Raw genomic sequence first — 21,818 nt, 5'->3', positions numbered from 1 at the left:
CTGGTATCTGGCGATCTTCAAAACGGCTGATGCTACTTGAAAAGAGCGTGGCTGTAACTTTGAGCCCAATTTCCTTGTTAAAACACCGGTTTGTCTTTCATGTTTCTTTTTCGCACTGAATTACTGCACTTCAAAGAATCACTCACAGAGGAAACACCAAGTTTGTCAACTGTGAAGTTAATAAACATTTTTCCGGTCTTTTTTGTGTAGTTGGTGGCTCTGGAAACTTGTTGCTGCACAGGTACTGTTAGAGCAGTCTTGAGGAATTTCCTTTATGTTTTTTTGGCCTCAGCAAGTGACGGGTATCATCCTATTCTAGCTGCAATCAGTGTGTATATATATGGTGTTGCATCACATTCGGTGTTCTGCCACACACAAAGGACAGCAAAATAAGTGCTCTGTATTGCGGTTTTGAGTGACACCTCTACTGCATCACTGTCCTGCTGGATTAGGCTGAACGACATGGCATTCTGTTTAATATCAACAAATGAAATACATCAATTCGTAGTTCTATGATGCACATTCACTCAAAGAAAAATAAATAAATAAGAAAGTCAAGTCACAGGCTTGTAATTCTGCTAATTACCACCAGAGAAACAATTAAGAAATTCGACAGGAGAAAAGAGGCACAATCCTCACTGTGTGTATATGGTATAATAGAGGAGCAAGTACATACACCAGATACAGAAAAAGAGTATAACCAACAATATTTCACAACTGTTTGAAAAAATATAAGCGTTGCGGTATTTGTGGTACCAGACTTTTGTGACCCTAGGAGTCACCACCAGAGGCACAATCCTCACTGTATGCATGGTAGAATAATAGAGCAAACATGCTGGGACACATATAGAGAGAAGCTGAGTTTAGTCATTGAACATTCACTCTGACGTGCTTCATATGCTCTGCTACCAGCCTCGAGAATGCAGTCAGTTTCCAGCACTGATAAATTTGTAGCAGAGGCATTGCGCCTTTGTCAAACAACACAGTTTGGACGGCATGTAAGCAACTCAGCTCCAGCACCACGAGGCTCGAGAAATGAGAGCTCTAGAAATGGAGATGTCTCCCTTGAAATGAATCATACCTCAGGCGTAGAACTGTAAGGTTTGGAAGAAACCGAAGGGCTAGTATGGCATCATCTTGCTTCAATTTGCAATGTGCTAGTACCAACTTGGAGAGAATATTTTGAAAGCTTATGGATCCATTCTATTCGATTGACTAGCCAACCTTGCACAATGAGGCTCTCGAGGCTGCTTGGTGGCAACAAACCCTCGCCCAAACAACTATCCATCCAACAGCTCGAATCCTCTATTTTAACTGACAAAGATTGTACCTCCTCTGATCAAAAATAAGTGTCGTGGTTTTAGTTCAAATTTGAACTATTTGAACTAAAACCACGACACTTATTTCCGATCAGAGGGAGTAGTTGATTGTGACCAGCAGTGGCATACCACAACTGTTTGCTGTTTCCGAGGCCAATACCAGCCACTTTAAGCTTACGCAGGCGAGTAAGCTCTCCGAGCTCTTTAAGAGTGATCTTTCCACTGCAATGAGAAACATTGACATCACCTAGTGTCTGAAGGGCCTTCAATTTATCAATCCCTCTAGGAAAGGCAACATTTTCAGTACGCTCCTTAGAGCAATAGTGTAGATTGAGCATATCACACTTTCAGTACGCTCCTTAGAGCAGCAGTGTAGATTGAACATATCACACCTGTTCAAACAAGAACCTAAAACTTGTGGTCTCCAGAAAATATCAGGTCCCCTAATGTGAGGAGTGTTTTTTTTATGAAGGCGAGACGAGAGTTGAGTGGCCGACGAACGGAGTTGGGCCCGCTTGTTTTCGTTTTCCACTCAAGCGAAAGGGGTGATGGTTGGTGCTCATAGCTAGTGTGTGGTCGGATGTCTGATGGACGGCGTCCCTCGGCAATAGCTCTGTTTATGTCAGATGATCTGGTTTCCATGTTAGAGACCGTCGATGTGTTAATGTTGCCATTGCCACTAAACACTGTTGAAATGGAATCGTCCTTTGAAAAAAAGAAATAATAATGATGGTAAACTGAAACCTTGGCCCTAAATGTGATGGCTTTATGTTTTTTTCTTCAAAAAGGGGAACACTTCGGCCTCTGCATCAGAACGATGCATACGGCCCTCTTATTAGACAAATAAAAAGGTTCCAACAAGGTCTAAAAGTCTTCAAAAGAAGATAAAAAAGAGCTCACACGGAGCCAAATAAAAGACGTCACAACCGACTGGCAAAAAGGAAAGATAGGTAAACTAATTGCCTATCCTATTACATGACCATCATCCAAACCGGTTAAATATATCTCATGCTACCATCTCCCATCGGATAGATCCAGTAACCAAACGCTCCCTGGCCTTCATCGGAGTGAGTAGTGACCACGAATGGATCAGTGCCGTGGCTCGGAGAATAACCTGCAAAAAATGAACGCGTGTTGTCCTGTTAAAAACCAAATCATTTCTGCAATTCCAGATAGCCCATAGCAAGGCGCAAACTCCTACGCGAATATGTCTCGCTAAAGCGGGCTCTATCCCGTTAAGCCACGTTTCAAATAACGTGTTGACAGAACTCGGTGGAGTAATATTAAAAGCAATATGGACCGTCCGCCATAAAACATTGGCTAGTGGGCAATCAAGAAAAAAGTGTTTGATCGTCTCGTCCCGATCACAGAAACAACACCTAGTAGGACCTGTTCAATTACACTTTATCAAGTTGTCCTTGGTTAAAATAACTTGTTTATGAACAAACCACATAAACACTTTAATTTTCAAAGGAACTGACAGCCCAAACATGTTTGGAACTAGGAATGAAGTTTGAATTGATGACATCAATATACATTGATTTAACTATAAATACTCCAGACCTAGTGAGCTTCCAACGTAATTCATCGGGTTGTTGAGAGAATTGCACCGTCATCAGTCTACTTACTAGGCGGAGCCATTCTTCCCAACGGTTGCCCACTAGCGCTCTTCTAAACTGAATATTAAGGAGGATAGATTGAAATACCGTTGCAACAAACACCTCGCGTCGTTGAACAATACGATACAAAGACGGGTATTGAATGGCTAAGGGTGTCTCTCCGAGCCAAGTATCCTCCCAAAATCTCATACTAGCGCCGTTACCAATAATAAACTTTGTCCTATTAAACATGGATTGTTTGATTATTTACTCAAACTTTACGGTCAAGGTTGGCTCTAAGGCTACTCATAGTGGGAAGTATCATATACTAAGGCTGTGTTCGGAGACGCTCCACTCCATGACTCTGCTCCCGAAGCGACCGGAGCCGTAGTATAAAATGATGAAGTGGGCAAACAAGTACTCTGCAGATTCTTGTATTCTGCGGAGCTGGTGAAGTACCGAACAGGGCATAATATCATGCATATAATATTAGTGTATGATACCACCTTCTTAATGCATTGTATCATAAAGTAGTGTCATATTAATCGGCATGCATGGCACAAAGTAGTATATCATTTATTATAATATTGTATCTACATATGTACTCTAACTTCTCTCTTCTTTAATTCTCTGCGACATCAGCATGTTTGCTGTTCCTAGGTGCATGATACCAACTACTAGTAAGATATCATCATTATGGCTAGCCTAAGCACTGCCGAAAGGTGTGGACGATGGGGATTAATCCCAGCCGTTGAACTTGAAGGGGCACGGATGGAGAGGGACTGAGCAGAGGCAAGCCCCGTCGTTCTCTGTTCTCTTTTCTTATTTCTTTTTGGATTTGGAGTGAAGCCGCGTCTTCCTCTTTCCCCTGTCCGCCAACCAAAAACCCCAGTCCTCCGTCTCGCTCTCCGTCGCCGTTCGCCATTCCCCAAGCTCTGCGGATGGGCGCCGCCGCGTCCTCTGCGCGGGAGACGGCGGGGGTAGGCTCCAGGGACGAGGAGCAGGAGTGCCGCATCTGCCGCCACCCCGCCGAGCCGGAGCGCCCGCTGCGTCACCCCTGCGCCTGCCGCGGCACCATCCGCTTCGTCCACGACGACTGCCAGCTCCGGTGGCTCGACGCCACCCGCCAGCGCCGCTGCGAGGTACCTATTACCCTCTCCTCGTCCCCCGCCTCTCCCAGCAGAGCAGATCATGCCCTGCCATGAATTTAGCCCGTCCCCTCGTGGCCTCTCCCTCGCCGATTCCGGCAGATCCGTTTCGCCACCGTGCTCGCGCTCAGTTCCTCTTCACATGTGTTCGATTCCGGCGCAAAATGTTGACATTGGTGACATTTCACACTGACTAGTCACTACACACGGGCAGTGGCTAGTCTGAACATTGCACAGCATTTCCCTTCGCTGTGCAGTGCCTGGTGATGCGCTTGATCGATGCTACTCTGAACATTTCAGATGATGATGCTTTGTGTAATAAAATTTTCACACTGGTGATGCGTTGTCTGAACATTTCACACTGACTACGCCGGCAGTCGCTAGTCTGAACATCTCATAACATTTTCTTAGGGCATCTCCAGCCGCGTCCCCAGAAAGGCTTTCCCAGACGATTTTTTTGTGTCGGCGCCGAAAAATCGGCCCAATCACGCCTCCAGGAGCCCGATTTTCGCCGGCTTGAGCCGAAAACAGCGCCGGCGGACCCAGGCCGAACCCGGCACGCTGGGGCACCCGGGGGCGCCGGGGCGAACTGTTTTGGCGCGAAACAGCCGCGGGCCCGCCGCGTCAGCGACTCTACCCTCTTCTCGGCCTTTCGTCGTCCTCATCGCCTCGTTTCCCGCGGAGCATCAATGCCAAAGCTGCCGCGCCGGTCAGCCTGCGCCATTGATGCCTCACGGGCGGCGCAGTGAAGACCGGATGACGCGCGTCCCTCGCCCTCCCTCGCCCGCCACGCGTACTCACGGCGGCTCGCGCACGGGCGGCGCCTCGGCCTACATAAGACGCGCCCCAGAGCACTCGGCGACTCGTACTCTCTCGCCGTCGTCGTTCCTCCTTCGCCTCTCTCTCGCCGTCGTTGTTCCTCCTTCTCCTCTCTCTCGCCGTCTCCAGCACCCATGGTCGAGCGCTTCCCAGGCGACGGCGCGGCGGCGAACGGATTCGGCCGCCGCCATCTTCACGAGAGCGAGGCTCGCCTTCTTTCTGAGGCCGAGTACCCGGTCCCGCCGGACATGCGGGTACCCGGGGCGTGGAGGATCAGCGCCGGCGGCGTGCCGCTGCCCCCGATACCCACCTGCGCGGCGCGGCGTGCGGAGATCGCACGCATCCGCTCGTCCGTGCCGCGTGCGGCGAGGGAGGGGCCACGATACGTCCCCGACAGCCCGCTCTGGAAGCCCTACTTCCGCCGCCGTCACGCCAAGCAGATCGAGGCCACCAACGGCGTCGAGCCTTCCGGTAGGCTCAACGCCGTCGGCCGGCGTCGGTGGTGGGGCGTGCCCGGGCGCACGTTGGAGGCCGTCCTCGAGTACATCGAGGGCAGCAACACGCCGCGCCTCGAGTACCCCGCCCCCCTTCCTTCTCACGCCGTCGGGGAAGCTCCTGGACCCCGAGGCGCATGGAGACCGGGGGGTCCTCCTCCTCGTCCGGCAGCTCGCCCTGCCTCCGCCCCGTCAAGCCGGAGCCCCAGGGTACGCCGGTCAGCGCGCGCACCCGCAGCTTCGGCGTCTGCATCGGCGCCAACGCCTCCCCACCCATCGGCCGCTTCGTCCTCGTCGAGCCCAAGCCGGAGCCCTGCCTCCCCGCGGAGTACGAGGAGATAGCCCGGCACGGCTTCTCCGACGAGGACGCCCTGCGGTGGGTGCGGGACGACTACCTCCGCGACGAGATGGTCCGGCAGCGCGGGGCCCTGCAGGAGATCGCCGCCCGCAAGCGTGGGCGCGAGGACGAGCACGGCGTCGTGGTCCTCGACAGCGACGACGACGACGACAACGCCGCCCCCGGACCGTCCAACCCGCCGCGCCAACCGGGGGAGGGATGCAGCAGGGACGGCGACGACGACGACGACGACAGCGGTGACTACACGCGGTTCTACAGCCTCCTCGGCATGTAGAACTGCGTGGGCGGGCGGCGAGGCGGGCGGCGAGGGAGACGGCGGGGTAGCCCACGATAGTTTTTTCCTTTTTTTTGTAAAATATGTTTAAGTTTGAACGAACTCGCCGATGTTTGTGTTAGGTTTGAGTCGTTTTTACGATGTATTTGATTTTTTTGACTAATCGTGGGCGCCGTGACTGGGGGGCATCACGCCCCAATGCGCGGTTTAGCGCCGGTGCGTCTTCGGAGAGCGATTTTTTGCCTCTCTTAGGAGGCCAACGGCTGGAGATGCCCTTAGCTGTGCAAGTGCAATGCCGGATGAAGTGATGATGCGCTTGGTTGATTGATCAGGTGTGCGGGCACGAGATCTCCATCCGCCCCATCTACGGCGCGGATGCCCCGGCCCTGTCGAGGCTTGCGAGTCTCATCTTACTGCCGCTGTGCCACGTGCTGACGGCCAAGATCGTCTGGATGCTCACCGGCCTCTACCTATGGCGCCTCGCGCTCGCCGGGACCCGCGCCGAGGCCTTCCGTCTACTCACCGTCCGCTCCTGCCGACCCGCCGCGCTCTCTCAGCTCGTGCTCTGGGCGGAAAACGCGCTCCGCGCAAAATACGGAGGACGCCGGGGTCGCTGCCAGGTCGTCGCGCTGCGCGTCCTTCAGTTTTCCTTCTTGGTATGCTCTTCAACAAGTGCTGCAGTATATATATATCTGCTGATACTTACTGTATATTAATGTGCTTGAGTTCTCCACTACTAGCATTTAGCACATCTTGATGCCGTGCCGTGGTTCCTCATGTTGGTTTAAGGTTCCAGGTTATGGCTAGAGATTGCCAAAAGTAAATGATGTCCATATTGAAGAAACTTGTATGAGTTGTTGTATAAGTAAGATGCTACTCATTTCCTTACTCTGTCTTCTACCCTGCAATTGGGCCTCCTGTCAATTAATCTGTACTAATAAATACTCCCTCCGTCTCAAAATAAATGTCTCAACTTTGTACTAACTTTAGTACATTGATAAGAGGAGCATTCCCAAATATAGGTGCAGAATAACCTTCTGGTTATTTTTGACAGGGAAGCCGTAAGGGTGCCCCCGACAGTAAATTTTAGACATAACTGTACAAGTATATGCAGTAGAAAAGATAGAAGGTGGGGTGGGGTAATGTGCAACATGGGAGGGACCTATACAAGGGAGGGACCTATACATGAGAGGGCCAGCACTCAGAGCAGAGTCTGAAACTCCATCTGCAGAACTGAAAGTGTATTAACTTGTTCCTTTTGGCGCTTCCCCATTGTGCTAATATTAATGCAGTATTTTTTAGGCTAATCCTAAGCGGGCTTTATTTACAAGGTTTTGGCTTAGTTCCATGCTTTCGGAATGGGTGCTTTATATTTCCTTTTCTGCTTGTTATTTTACAAATCTCTACAAAATTCTAACAGATGCCTATCTAATCAGGTGGCATTGGTTGACATGGTTCTGGCCTGTACATTGGCATTTATCCCTTTCACAATTGGAAGGATTATCCGGTTGTGCATAGGTGAAGTCGACTCCTTTGCTTCGACACCTTCTATCCTCCTAATTGGATATGGGTTTATCTTCTCACTGGGCGCGACTTTCACTGGGCTTCTTCATAATACTGGGTAAACCCTGTAGTTTTCTTTCATTTTCTAATATAGTCTAATTTGCACTTTCTTCTAAGTTCAGTGTTGACTGTTGATTTACGGGGACTTTGATTCTGATGGTTAGCGGATACGCGGTAGTTTTAGGCTTTTGTCATGTGTCTCTTTAATTCCAAGATATTGTATGTGTCTTCTGCTAAATTATGGTTTGCATGACAGAAACCATTTTTTTCTAATATATCTGCCAGGGGCGTCTTCCAGAGATTCGCCAGGGGCTTCCGCGCGCTCAGCGATCTCGTGGAGCAGTTATGGGATTTCTACGTCCTTGATCTCTGTAATTATGTCGTGGATGAGCGTATTGTCATCGGGCAAAGGTTGGAAGACGTCGCCGATGGTTGGTGACAGCGGGGAACTCTGTTTTTAGTAGTTCACGGGAACAGGGATCTGGTGATATTAACAGTTATACTTATATATAGCATGGTTACATATGTATAGCATGCATACGGAGGAATACACATAGGCCACGTTATTGAGATGATGCTAGCATATATATAAATTTATGGTGAAACTTGTTGATGTCGATGCAGTTTCCCATGTCGAAGCTACCGAGGTTGTATCGGTCGGTCAGTTTGACGGCGTTGTCCCTTTTTTGTTGAACTGAACTGATGTTTGAAATTTTTTGCCCTTTTTTCCGTCGACTGCTGGCTGCATTCTATAGGCCGAGGAGAAACGAGTGGTGGTCGCTTTAATTTTTGGTTGCGCATGAGTTGTCCAACATTCAAGACAACCAAGACCATCTCGTTTCTCATGAGTTGGTCATGACTTGTCCAACATTCAAGACAACCTAGACCATCTTGTTGCTCATGAGTTGTCCAACATTCAAGACAACCAAGCAACCAATTTTCTTTTGCTAGAAACAGTAACTGCTGGTCGCTTTAAATTTTGCAATGCCTTGCAGATTCTGTCGAGATTTTTCAGTAACAGATATATGCTTTGTCACTGTCAAAAGGCATACATACATTCATACATACATACATACACTAGTAGAAAAATGGTCAAATGTGAAGCACATTAGTGCCGGTTTGAATTTGAGCCGGCACTAATGTGTACATTAGTGCCGGTTCCAACGGCTAGCCGGGCCGCTCTCATTAGTACCGATTCGTGGCGAACCTTTAGCACCGGTTCATGCCACGAATCGGTACTAATGAGGCTGTGTCAGGCTATGGTCAGGCTGGGGCCCCCACGAAGACCTTTAGTACCGTTTCATGCCATGAACCGGTACTAGAGTTTTTAGTAAGCTGATTTTTAGTCTCACCTCGCCAAGAGAGAGGCAGTATGAGCAGTTTATAAGCCGTGAGTGCACAGACAATGACGAAGAGGCGCAATGCTCACCTGCATGTTAATTAGTTTCAAGCCTTTCGGAATAGCATAGATTGCACTGAGCTATGTGCAGTGCAGTCTACACTATTCCGAAAGGCTTGAAGCAAATTAACCAGCATTGCACCTCTTTTTCATTTTTAATAACTTATTTGAACTCCGGACTTCTTTTGTGTTCAGTATGCAGCATTCAAAGCAACGTCATCAATTTCCAACATGTTCTAACATCATTTGTTGTTTTTCGATCATTTACCTAATTGTTTAGAGAGCTAAATGACCGTGAAATTAAAAATCACTACAAAATGAATCCTGAAAATGTTGAAACTTGGCATGGTATCATCATATCACCCGCATAGCATGCACGAAAGAATAGAGAGGGTCACGGCAAAAACTGGACGCACTTCGTGTACAAACTAGACAAACTCTTTCGGAGTATCAGGGTTTCGGACGAGAACTCATCTGTTACACGGCCACTTTAATATTTTTCAAACTTATTTGATCTCCGGATTTCTTTTGTGTTCAGTATGCAGCATTCAAAGCGACGTCATCAATTTCCAACATGTTCTAACATTATTTGTTGTTTTTCGATCATTTACCTAATTGTTTAGAGAGATAAATGGCCGTGAAATTGAAAATCACTACAAAATGAATCCTGAAAATGTTGAAACTTGGCATGGTATCATCATATCACCCGCATAGTATGCGCGAAAAGAGTAAAGAGGGTCACGGCAAAAACTGGACGCACTTCGTGTACAAACTGGACAAACTCTTTCGGAGTATCAGGGTTTCGGACGAGAACTCATCTGTTACACGGCCACTTCAATGTTTTTTAAACTTATTTGAACTCCGGACTTCTTTTGTGTTCAGTATGCAGCATTCAAAGCGACGTCATCAATTTCCAACATGTTCTAACATCATTTGTTGTTTTTCGGTCATTTACCTAATTGTTTAGAGAGCTAAATGACCGTGAAATTGAAAATCACTACAAAATGAATCCTGAAAATGTTGAAACTTGGCATGGTATCATCATTTCACCCGCATAGCATGCGCGAAAGAGTAGAGAGGGTCACGGCAAAAACTGGACGCACTTCGTGTACAAACTGGACAAACTCTTTCGCAGTATCAGGGTTTCGGACAAGAACTCATCTGTTACACGGCCTCTTCAATATTTTTTAAACTTATTTGAACTCCGGACTTCTTTTTGTGTTCAGTATGCAGCATTCAAAGCAACGTCATCAATTTCCAACATGTTCTAACATCATTTGTTGTTTTTCGATCATTTACCTAATTGTTTAGAGAGCTAAATGACCGTGAAATTGAAAATCACTACAAAATGAATCCTGAAAATGTTGAAACTTGGCATGGTATCATCATATCACCCGCATAGCATGCGCAAAAGAGTAGAGAGGGTCACGGCAAAAACTGGACGCACTTCGTGTACAAACTGCACAAACTCTTTCGGAGTATCAGGGTTTCAGACGAGAACTCATCTGTTACACGGCCACTTCAATGTTTTTTAAACTTATTTGAACTCCGAACTTCTTTTGTGATCAGTATGCAGCATTCAAAGCGACGTCATCAATTTCCAACATGTTCTAACATCATTTGTTGTTTTTCGATCATTTATCTAATTGTTTAGAGAGATAAATGACCGTGAAATTGAAAATCACTACAAAATGAATCCTGAAAATGTTGAAACTTGGCATGGTATCATCATATCACCCGCATAGCATGCGCGAAAGAGTAGAGAGGGTCACGGCAAAAACTGGACGCACTTCGTGTACAAACTGGAAATAGAAGAAAATAAATAGAAGAAAAGAAATAATGCAGAAAATAAAAAAACTATACAAAATATTACTCAAAAATAAATAGAAAAAAATAAATAATGCAGAAAAGAAAAAACTATATAAAAACTACTCAAAATAAATAGAAGAAAATAAATAATGCAGAAAAGAAAAAACTATATAAAAATTTGTTGGCGCGCTGCCCAGTGGCCTGCCAGACCTAGGGTGTGCAAATGCAGGCCCAGAAGGGCCAGCAGGCTCACAGGGCAGCGCGCCCTAGTTAATTAGTGTAACACCCCGGATGTAACTTTCCCTTTTTGTACTCCAACTCTTGCCGTTTCCGGCGTTAAGTTATATTTATTCCTCGGGTTCGGTTCTTTGTCTCCGTGTGTTGTTGTCTTTGTCATGCATCTCATATCATGTCATCATGTGCATTGCATTTGCATACGTGTTCGTCTTATGCATTCGAGCATTTTTCCCGTTGTCCGTTTTGCATTCCGGCGCTTCGTTCTCCTCCGGTGGTCATCTCTAGCTTTCTTTCGTGTGTGGGGATTAAACATTTCCGGATTGGACCGAGACTTGCCAAGCGGCCTTGGTTTACTACCGGTAGACCGCCTGCCAAGTTTCGTATCATTTGGACTTCGTTTGATACTCCAACGGTTAACCGAGGGACCGAAAAGGCCTCATGTGTGTTGCAGCCCAACACCCCTCCAATTTGGCCCAAAAACCACCAAACTCCGCTCCATGTCCTAGAGCGTTCGATTACGATCGTGTGGCCGAAAACCGCACCTCATTTGGACTCTCCTAGCTCCACTTATGCCTATAAATACACCCCCTCCGTTTTCGGATCTCCCCTCTCCCCAAAACACTAAAAAAATCCCCAGATCCGCCGTCGGACGTGTCCGGACGAGCCGGACAACGTCCGGATCCCGCCGCCGCCTCTCCCGAGCCGACACGTGGCGCGCCGCCCTCCACCCGCCGCCGGCCTGCGAGCCCGTCCCCGGCCCCCAAAGCCCATCAGCCTCCCGCCGCCGCCTGGGTGCCCGCGCCGCCCGACCGGCCTCGCGCCGCCGCCGCTCCGCCCGAGCCGGCAAGCTCCACCCACCTCGCCTCCTCCTCGCCTCGCCCGCCTCGACGCCGGTGACGCCGCCGCTGCCGCCCGGTCGTCGCGCCGCTCCCGCCGGAAGCCGCCGCCGCCGCCCCGACCACTCCGGCCGACCTACCTCCTCTCCGGCGAGACCCCGACGCCGGCGACCTCGGACCCGCCTCCCGTGAACAGTGCAGCGCCGCGCCTCGGTTTCCGTGCGAACCCTAGATCCAGATCCAGAGGTTGTTTTTTTGCTAAGTCCCTAGATTTTTTACTCCATATGCTCCTGTTCGGGGCCCCATAACTTTGCATCCGTAGCTCCGATTTGGGCATTTAGCATATCAAAATGTTCGCCTCGACGAGTACATCATTTCATTCCATTGCATTATTTTCATTTCAGTGCATCTTGATACCCGAAATGCTGTTAGAAGGAGGCTTCGTGAGTTAATTGTCAGATCTGCTAATTCATCTTAGACTTTTGTCATTTTTGCCATGATTATTGTGTGCATGATATGCCTGTGAGTCCTTCATATGTTTTGTTAAGGATTTTGTCTTCTTTCCAGAGGTGCAACCCATGCATTTTTGTGATGTGTGTGGTGACTTGTGCAAGCTTGCAAAGTGAGGCACCCGGTAAATCTGTTTTCAAGGACTTAGTAGTTTTCACTAAGTCTGGGATTATTTAGTTCATGATGCCATATGTTCATGTATTTCCTAGTGATCCGTGCATCTTTTGAGGATGATCAGTAAAGGAGTTTTGTTAGTCTTGTAGTGCTTTATCCATCAATGCCTTTGTTTGCAATTATGGAGCACCCTAGCTTGAGTCAATCGAGCTCTACTTTTGCTTCGCTGTGAATCTGGACAGATCGTTAACTTGTTTGCGATTTTGCCGATGTTATTGTAGTTGATCCGTGCATGCTATGCCATTGTTATTGCCATGTCTAGCTTGTATTTTGTGCCTTCTTGATGGATGTATGCTTGTCTTGCCGTGACTTGCACCGTAGTGAGTGCATCGAGCTCGTTTACATGCCTTCGTGAGTTATGTTTCAGCATGTCCCAGTTTTCACTAAGTCTGAAAACTGATTATGTTTTTGCGATGGTCGTGTGCTTGTTAGTATATTTTGTGATCCCTTTTGGCTCAAGGTCACTAAGGGACTTTTGTTAAGCTTGTTGAGTAGCTCCATGCCATGTTCTTCTTTGTCATAATCAGGTCCTGTAGCATGTTGTTTTGTTGCTCCGAAGAGGGCTATATGATCTGAAATTTCAGACAAGTGTTAATTTCACTAAGTCTGAAATCTGTTTTGCATTTGCGTTTTTGCCATGCTTGTTTGAACCTCATAATGGATGATTTGGCCGTAGCTCAGTGCTAGACTTTTGTTAAGCATCTTGTGTGCATCCCTACCATGTATTTTGTTGTCATGTTTGGGTGCTGTAGCATGTTCATCTCATTGCATTTAGATGCCTACTTGCTGTAAATCGCAGACCGGTGTCATTCTTAAAACGCTTGCCATTTCCAAACCGTAACTCCGATTCCGGCGTTTTTTATATCGTTTTCAAGCGATTTCATCTCATATTTCCATTGGCACACTTGGATTTCCAAGTTGAGGCCAGGTCCATGCATTTCCTGTCATATCTTGCATTTTGCATCCCGCATCGCATCTCGCATAGCATATCATCATTTCATCATATTACTTGGTCTTGCACGTGGTTGATTGTATCCTTGTTGCTTGTTTGTCTTGTTTGGGTAGAGCCGGGAGACGAGTTCGCTAACGAGGAGCCCGTTGAGTTTGCTCTTGAGGATCCAGTCAACTCTGACAACTGTGCAGGCAAGATGATCATGCCCTCGAAATCACTACTATCTTTGCTATGCTAGTTTGCTCGCTCTTTTGCTATGCCAATGCTACGATGCCAACCACTTGTTTGAAAGCCTCCAAAATGCCATGTCAAACCTCTAACCCACCATGTCCTAGCAAACCGTTAAATGGCTATGTTACCGCTTTGCTCAGCCCCTCTTATAGCGTTGCTAGTTGCAGGTGAAGATTGGAGGCCGTTCCTTGTTGGAACATTTACTTACTTGTTGGGATATCACTATATTGCTATGTTATCTTAATGCATCTATATACTTGGTAAAGGGTGGAAGGCTCGGCCTCTCGCCTAGTGTTTTGTTCCACTCTTGCCGCCCTAGTTTTCGTCATATCGGTGTTATGTTCCCGGATTTTGCGTTCCTTACGCGGTTGGGTTATAATGGGAACCCCTTGATATTTCGCCTTGATTAAAGCTTTTCCAGCAATGCCCAACCTTGGTTTTCCCATTTGCCACCTAGCCTTTTCTTTCCCTTGGGTTCTGCAGATTCAAGGCTCATCTTTATTTTTAACCCCCCCGGGCCAGTGCTCCTCTGAGTGTTGGTCCACCTGTCAGCTACCGGTGGCCACCAGGGGCAACTCTGGGCTGGCCTACCCGTACCTAGGACAATCTGAGTGTGCCCTAAGAAAGAGATATGTGCAGCTCCTATCGGGATTTGTCGGCACATTCGGGCGGTGTTGCTGGTCTTGTTTTAACCTGTCAAAGTGTCTTGAGTTACCGAGATACCGAGTCTGATCGGAAAGTCTTGGGAAGAGGTCTATTCCTTCGTTGACCGTGAGAGCTTGTCATGGGCTAAGTTGGGACTCCCCTGCAGGGATTGAACTTTCGAAAGCCGTGCCCGCGGTTATGGGCAGATGGGAATTTGTTAATGTCCGGTTGTAGATAACTTGAACCTTAACTTAATTAAAATGAATCAACTGAGTGTGTTGCCGTGATGGCCTTCTTCTCGGCGGGGTCCGGGAAGTGGACACGGTGTTGGAGTAATGTTTGCGCAGGTTGCTCTCTAGTTCTCGCTCGTGCTTAGCCTCCTCTTCTCGCCCTCCTTTGCGTATAAGTTAGCCACCATACTTGCTAGTCGCTTGCTGCAGCTCCACTCATATTTTACCTTGCCATACCTATAAGCTTAAATAGTCTTGATCGCGAGGGTGCGAGATTGCTGAGTCCCTGTGGCTCACAGATTACTATTACACCAGATGCAGGGCCTGATGATTCCGCTCCAGGAGACGCGTATGAGCTCAAGTGGGAGTTCGACGAAGACTCTCAACGATACTACGTTTCCTTTCCCGATGATCAGTAGTGGTGCCCAGTTGGGGGTGATTGGGACCGTGTCGCATGTTGGGTTTTCTTTTATTTTGGCGCCGTAGTCGGGCCATGAGTGTTTTGGATGATGTAATGTTATTTATGTTCTTGATTGATGTGGCGAGTGTAAGCCAACTATGTTCTCCCTTTATTATTCATATTACATGGGATGTTGTGAAGATTGCCTAACTTGCGACATATGCCTTCAATGCGATTATGTCTCTAAGTCGTGCCTCGACACGTGGGAGCTATAGTCGCATCGAGGGTGTTACAAGTTGGTAATCAGAGCCTTCCCCGACCTTAGGAGCCCCATTGCTTGATCGTTTTTAGCGGCCGAGTTGTGTCTAGAAAAATGTTTTGAGTTATTTAAGAATTATATATCTGAGAGTTTAGGAATTCTTTTTACTTCCCAGTCTCCTCATCGCTCTGGTAAGGCATCCTGACGTAGAGTTTTGACTCTTCTCTTCTCAAATTTCACTAAATTTTTTTTAGGATCACGCGAGTATCTTGGAATCGTTCCGATGGCTTATGATGAGAATACTGTCTTGGTGCCTCCTGTCAGGGGTTTAGTGGAAGTGTCCCGGGGAGTTGAGCTCTGAGGTGTTGTCATCATAATTTTATCGTTGCAATTCTGGAATACTTGAGATATGTTCGCCGATATCAAAAATCTCTTTTATGCAGTTCGTTGGTGAGATAACCTCGACGCCACCCAGCACTGGGGCGGGAGTTCGGGAGTATCGCCATAACTTGTATAACGGATGCTTTTCTAAGGTTGAGGTAGATGGTTTCCGAAGTTTTCTTGGTTATGTGTTGAAGGATGGATACAGCTGGATGTAGGATTTGCTAGTTTGGGTGAGATATTATGCTTCCCCTGTATCCCCAACACCTGATTGCATAACCGGAAATGTTCGAGAGTTTCATAGGTGGGAATTCTAGTAGCTCTAGTTCTTCTTCCACGAATATTGGTTTGAGATTGGGATTTCTTACCGATTATTCATTCTTGATCCGTACCTTGTTGATTTATATCTCTACCTTAATTCTACGTGGCTTCTCAATTTATGGATATGTGACCATTTGAAGAGGAATGCATTCGTTCATTTTGTTCGGATGTGAAGACTATATGTTGCAATTTTCATTCCGTTGGATTCAGCTTCAATATTTATCTATCAATGTGCTAATGGTGGTCAACCTCTTCAGGATGGCTCCGCCAACGCGCACGACTCCGAATCCTGATCCGCCACCGCCTCCACCTCCTCCAGAGGCATGGCAAGCTGTGATGGCCGCAACCAATGCAAACACACAGCTGATCATGCAAATTCTTCAAGAGCGCAATCAAGGCAGTCAAGGGAATCAAGGCAGAAATCAGAGTCACTTTGCTACGCTCAACCAGTTCCTTGCTAACGGGCCAAAGACTTTCAGTAATTGTGTTGAGGCAACCGATGCTGATGATTGGCTTGTGGATCTGTGTAAGCATTTTGAGTGCAGTAACGTCAGGCCTGAGGACTTTGTCAAGTTCGCTTCCTTCCAACTCAAAGATCAAGCCGCAGAATGGTTCTAGCAGTACAAGGATTCCAGAGGTGGACGTGTTATCACTTGGGATGATTTCTGTCGAGATTTCCGAGCTCATCATATTCCCCAGAGCGTGGTTGAAAGCAAGCGTGAGGAATTCCGCAATCTGAAGTAAGAATCTTTGTCTTTCTATGACTACAACAAGTTGTTCCAGAAGCTCGCCCGGTTTGCCAAGCAGGACGTCCCTGATGAGAAGAGCATGATATATCAGTTCAGGGGTGGTCTCAGAGAAGAAATTCAGCTCGCTCTTGGTCTCTTTGAGCCCTTGAGGTACGATGAGTTCTACAACATGGCACTGAAGTAAGAGGCTGCTCAGTTGAGGTGTGATGCTTCCAGGAAGCGAGTCAGAGATGTTACTCCTTCTTCCTCTACTCAAGTGGCCAAGCAGCAGAAGTTTTGGCTTCCTCCTCCTCCGTTCCGTTAGCCGTATCAGCAGAAGAGTAAAGGTGGCAGTGGTTCTTCCCACCCACCCAACCCAGGCTTTCAGAACAAGACTTCGTCTCAAGCTCCAAGATCGAGTGCTTCGTATCACCGTCCGCTTTCAGAGGTCACGTGCAACAAGTGCCAACAGAAGGGTCACTATGCCAACAAGTGTTTCAACCAGAGGCGTCTTCCTCCTCCTCCTCCTGTCAGATCGGCAAGTACAGCTGTGGTCAAGCATAACCCCAAGCATGCCAAGGTCAATTTGATGAATGCAGCTCAGGCAGAGGACTCGTCAGATGTGATAATGGGTAACCTTCCTGTTAATGATATTCCTGCAAAAGTTCTTTTTGACACTGGTGCATCGCATTACTTCATCTCGAGACAGTTTACAAATAGGCATGAATTGGTTTCACAAGTTTTGCCTAGTCCTTTAGCAGTTGTCTCTCCCGGTAAGCGCATGCAGGCTAACTCCATCGTTCCGGATGTTTCTATGACTTTGGGTGACTACAAGTTCTTGGCTTCTCCAACGGTTCTTGGTGACTCGGATATTGATCTTATTCTCGGAATGGATTGGCTTTCTAAGAACAAGGCTCAGCTTGATTGTGCAGCCATGCAGATTCAATTGACTCATTCGTCTGAGGATGTAATTGTCTTTGCCGCCCGTGATGATACCATTCGTCTGTTTTCTCTCAATGAGAAGGGTGAATTGGATGCCATCTCTCAAATTCCAGTCGTTTGCGATATCAAGACGTCTTTCCAGAAGAGCTCACAGGAATGCCTCCGCACCGGCCAGTTGAATTCGTTATTGAACTTGAGCCTGGCACGGAACCTGTGTGCAAGCGTCCTTACAAGCTCGGACCTGAAGAGTTGAAGGAGCTGAAGAAGCAACTCGATGAGCAAGAGAGAATGGGTCTCATCCGGCCTAGTTCTTCTCCGTGGGGTTGTGGTGTTCTTTTTGTGAAGAAGAAGGATGGAACGGACCGACTTTGTGTTGATTACCGTCCAGTGAATAAGAAGACCATCAAGAACAAATACCCACTTCCCAACATCAATGAGCTGTTCGAACAACTCAAAGGTGCCCAAGTATTCTCCAAGCTTGATCTCCGTATGGGTTATCACCAGATTTGCATTCGTGAAGAAGATATTCCCAAGACAGCATTCAGAACAAGCTTTGGTTCATATGAATACACTGTCATGTCTTTTGGCCTCGCCAACGCTCCTCCGACGTTCTCTTGCATGATGAACTTCATCTTCAATGCCTACACCAATGACTTCGTTTTGGTCTATCTCGACGACATTCTGGTTTTCTCGAAGAATAAGGAAGATCATGCCAAGCACTTACGTTTGGTTCTTGATAAGCTCAGGGAACATCAGTTCTACGCCAAGTTCTCCAAGTGTGAATTTTGGCTCGATGAGGTTCTTTATCTTGGTCATATCATCTCTGCCAAGGGCATTTCCGTGAATCCCGAGAAGGTGTCTGCAATTGTGAATTGGGAACCTCCTCAGAACATGAAGCAACTCCGCAGTTTTCTCGGTCTCGCAAGCTATTGCCGAAGATTCGTTGAAAACTTTTCTAAGATCGCGAAGCCTCTCTCAAATCTTCTTCAGAAGCACGTCAAGTACGTTTGGTCTCGAGTGTGATATTGCTTTCAACACTTTGAAAGAGAAGTTGATCACTGCTCCAGTTCTGACTCCACCTGATGAATCCAAACCATACGAGGTCTTTTGTGATGCCTCTCTCCAAGGTCTTGGCGCAGTTTTGATGCAAGAGAAGAAAGTTGTTGCTTATACATCTCGCCAGTTGAAGCCTAATGAGAAGAACTACCCCATTCATGATCTCGAGTTGGCGGCAGTTGTGCATGCTCTTTTGACTTGGAGACATCTTCTATTGGGAAGAAAAGTGGACATTTTCACTGATCACAAGAGTCTCAAGTACATCTTCACTCAGCCTAATCTCAACCTCAGGCAAACTCGATGGGTCGAAATGATTCAAGAGTATAATCCGAGTATTGAGTACACTCCAGGCAAGGCCAATGTGATTGCTGACGCTTTGAGCAGGAAGGCTTACTGCAACAGTCTGATTCTTAAGCCTTATCAACCCGAGCTTTGTGAAGCTTTCCGCAAACTTAATCTGCAAGTTGTTCCTCAAGGTTTCCTCGCCAACCTTCTAGTCTCTCCTACCTTAGAAGACCAGATTCGCCAAGCCCAGCTTCTTGATGCTATGGTGAAAAAGGTGAAGATTGGGATTGCCAAGAGTCAGTCCAAGTACAACTGCTACCGCCTTGATGACAAGGACACTCTCTTCTTCGAGGATCGTATTGTTGTGCCCAAAGGTGACCTCCGTAATGTGATCATGAACGAGGCTCACAATTCTCTCCTCTCCATCCACCCTGGGAGCACGAAGATGTATCAGGACCTTAAGCAAGCGTATTGGTGGACTCGAATGAAGCACGAGATCGCTCAATTCGTGAATGAATGTGATGTCTGCAGAAGAGTGAAGGCAGAACACCAAAGGCCAGCTGGTCTCCTCCAACCTCTTGCTATTCCAGAATGGAAGTTTGACCACATTGAGATGGACTTCGTGACTGGGTTTCCGAAGTCCAAGCGTGGCAATGATGCTATATTTGTTGTCATCGATAAACTCACCAAAGTGGCTCATTTTCTGCCTATCAAAGAGTCGATCACTGCAGCTCAATTGGCGGAACTCTATACCTCTCACATTGTCTCTCTGCACGGTATTCCTCAAGTGATCTCTTCAGACCGTGGCAGCATTTTTACCTCGAAGTTTTGGGATTCTTTTCAGAAGGCCATGGGCACTAACATCCGCTTCAGCACAGCTTTCCATCCTTAAACAAGCGGTCAAGTCGAGCGTGTCAACCAGATTCTTGAAGATATGCTTAGGGCTTGTGTGATCTCCTTCGTCATGAAGTGGGAGGATTGTCTTCCTTATGCTGAATTCTCCTACAACAATAGTTTTCAAGCAAGTTCGGGCAAGGCCCCTTTTGAAATTCTGTATGGCAGGAAGTGCCGTACCCCTCTCAACTGGTCTGAAACCGGTGAACATCAGCTTTTGGGTAATGACTTAATCACAGAAGCAGAAGAAATGTGCAAAGTCATTCGAGATAACCTCAAAGCATCCCAATCCCGCCAGAAGAGCTACTATGATAGTAAGCACCGTGATTTGGCTTTCAAGATCGGAGATCATGTTTACCTACGTGTCTCTCCTATGAAAGGTACTCGTCGCTTCGGTATCAAAGGGAAGCTTGCCCCTAGATATGTGGGACCTTTCAAGATTGTCAGCAAGAGAGACGACCTCGCCTATCAACTCGAGGTTCCTTCAAACTTTGCAAATGTTCATGACGTGTTCCATGTCTCTCAGCTTCGAAAGTGCTTCAAGACTCCTGACCGCACCGTCAACTTCGAGGACATTGAGCTCCAAGAAGATCTATCTTATCGCGAGCACCCAGTTGCTATTCTTGAAGAGACTGAACGCAAGACTCGCAACAAGTCAATCAAATTTCTCAAAGTCAAGTGGTCACACCATTCCGACTATGAAGCTACCTGAGAACATGAGGATCACCTTCGTTCTGAGTACCCGGCGTTTTTTCAGTCCTAGATCTCGGGACGAGATCTTTTCGTAGTGGTGGAGTGTTGTAACACCCCGGATGTAACTTTCCCTTTTTGTACTCCAACTCTTGCCGTTTCCGGCGTTAAGTTATATTTATTCCTCGGGTTCAGGTCTTTGTCTCCGTGTGTTGTTGTCTTTGTCATGCATCTCATATCATGTCATCATGTGCATTGCATTTGCATACGTGTTCGTCTTATGCATTCGAGCATTTTTCTCGTTGTCCGTTTTGCATTCCGGCGCTTCGTTCTCCTCCGGTGGTCATCTCTAGCTTTATTTCATGTGTGGGGATTAAACATTTCCGGATTGGACCGAGACTTTCCAAGCGGCCTTGGTTTCCTACCGGTAGACCGCCTATCAAGTTTCGTATCATTTGGACTTCGTTTGATACTCCAACGGTTAACCGAGGGACCGAAAAGGCCTCGTGTGTGTTGCAGCCCAACACCTCTCCAATTTGGCCCAAAACTCACCAAACTCTGCTCCATGTCCTAGAGCGTTCGATCATGATCGTGTGGCCGAAAACCGCACCTCATTTGGACTCTCCTAGCTCCACTTATGCCTATAAATACACCCCCTCCGTTTTCGGATCTCCCCTCTCCCCGAAACCATAAAAAAATCCCCAGATCCGCCGCCGGACGTGTCCGGACGAGCCGGACAACGTACGGATCCCGCCGCCGCCTCTCCCGAGCCGACACGTGGCGCGCCGCCCTCCACCCGCCGCCGGCCTGCGAGCCCGTCCCCGGCCCCCGAAGCCCATCGGCCTCCCGCCGCCGCCTGGGTGCCCGCGCCGCCCGACCGGCCTCGCGCCGCCCAACCGGCCTCGCGCCGCCGCCGCGCCGCCCGACCGGCCTCGCGCCGCTACCGCTCCTCCCGAGCCGGCGAGCTCCGCCCGCCTCGCCTCCTCCTCGCCTCGCCCGCCTCGACGCCGGCGACGCCGCCGCCCGGTCGCCGCGCCGCTCCCGCCGGAAGCCGCCGCCGCCCCGACCGCTCCGGCCGACCTACCTCCTCTCCGGTGAGACCCCGACGCCGGCGACCTCGGACCCGCCTCCCGTGAACAGTGCAGCGCCGCGCCTCGGTTTCCGTGCGAACCCTAGATCCAGATCCAGAGGTTGTTTTTTTGCTAAGTCCCTAGATTTTTTACTCCATATGCTCCTGTTCGAGGCCCCGTAACTTTGCATCCGTAG

General features: G+C 48.1%; 1 protein-coding gene across 1 annotated transcript in view; it reads left to right on the top strand.

Moving 5' to 3' along the window:
• Positions 1–3,785: 3,785 nt before the first annotated feature.
• The window catches only part of LOC125533212 (probable E3 ubiquitin ligase SUD1), a 35,954-nt gene continuing 17,921 nt past the window's right edge, over positions 3,786–21,818 (top strand). The window contains exons 1-2 of the mRNA XM_048696943.1: positions 3,786–4,002; positions 4,366–4,378. Coding sequence (XP_048552900.1) covers positions 3,859–4,002; positions 4,366–4,378 — 157 coding nt within the window. The 5' untranslated portion in view covers positions 3,786–3,858. The remainder of the gene's footprint in view (positions 4,003–4,365; positions 4,379–21,818) is intronic.

This window comes from Triticum urartu, chromosome 1 (assembly GCF_003073215.2).
Source record: "Triticum urartu cultivar G1812 chromosome 1, Tu2.1, whole genome shotgun sequence".
In the NCBI taxonomy this organism is placed as follows: Eukaryota; Viridiplantae; Streptophyta; class Magnoliopsida; order Poales; family Poaceae; genus Triticum; species Triticum urartu.
The sequence above is the reverse complement of the archived record's forward strand: the minus strand, read 5'-3'. Positions and strand labels throughout refer to the sequence as shown.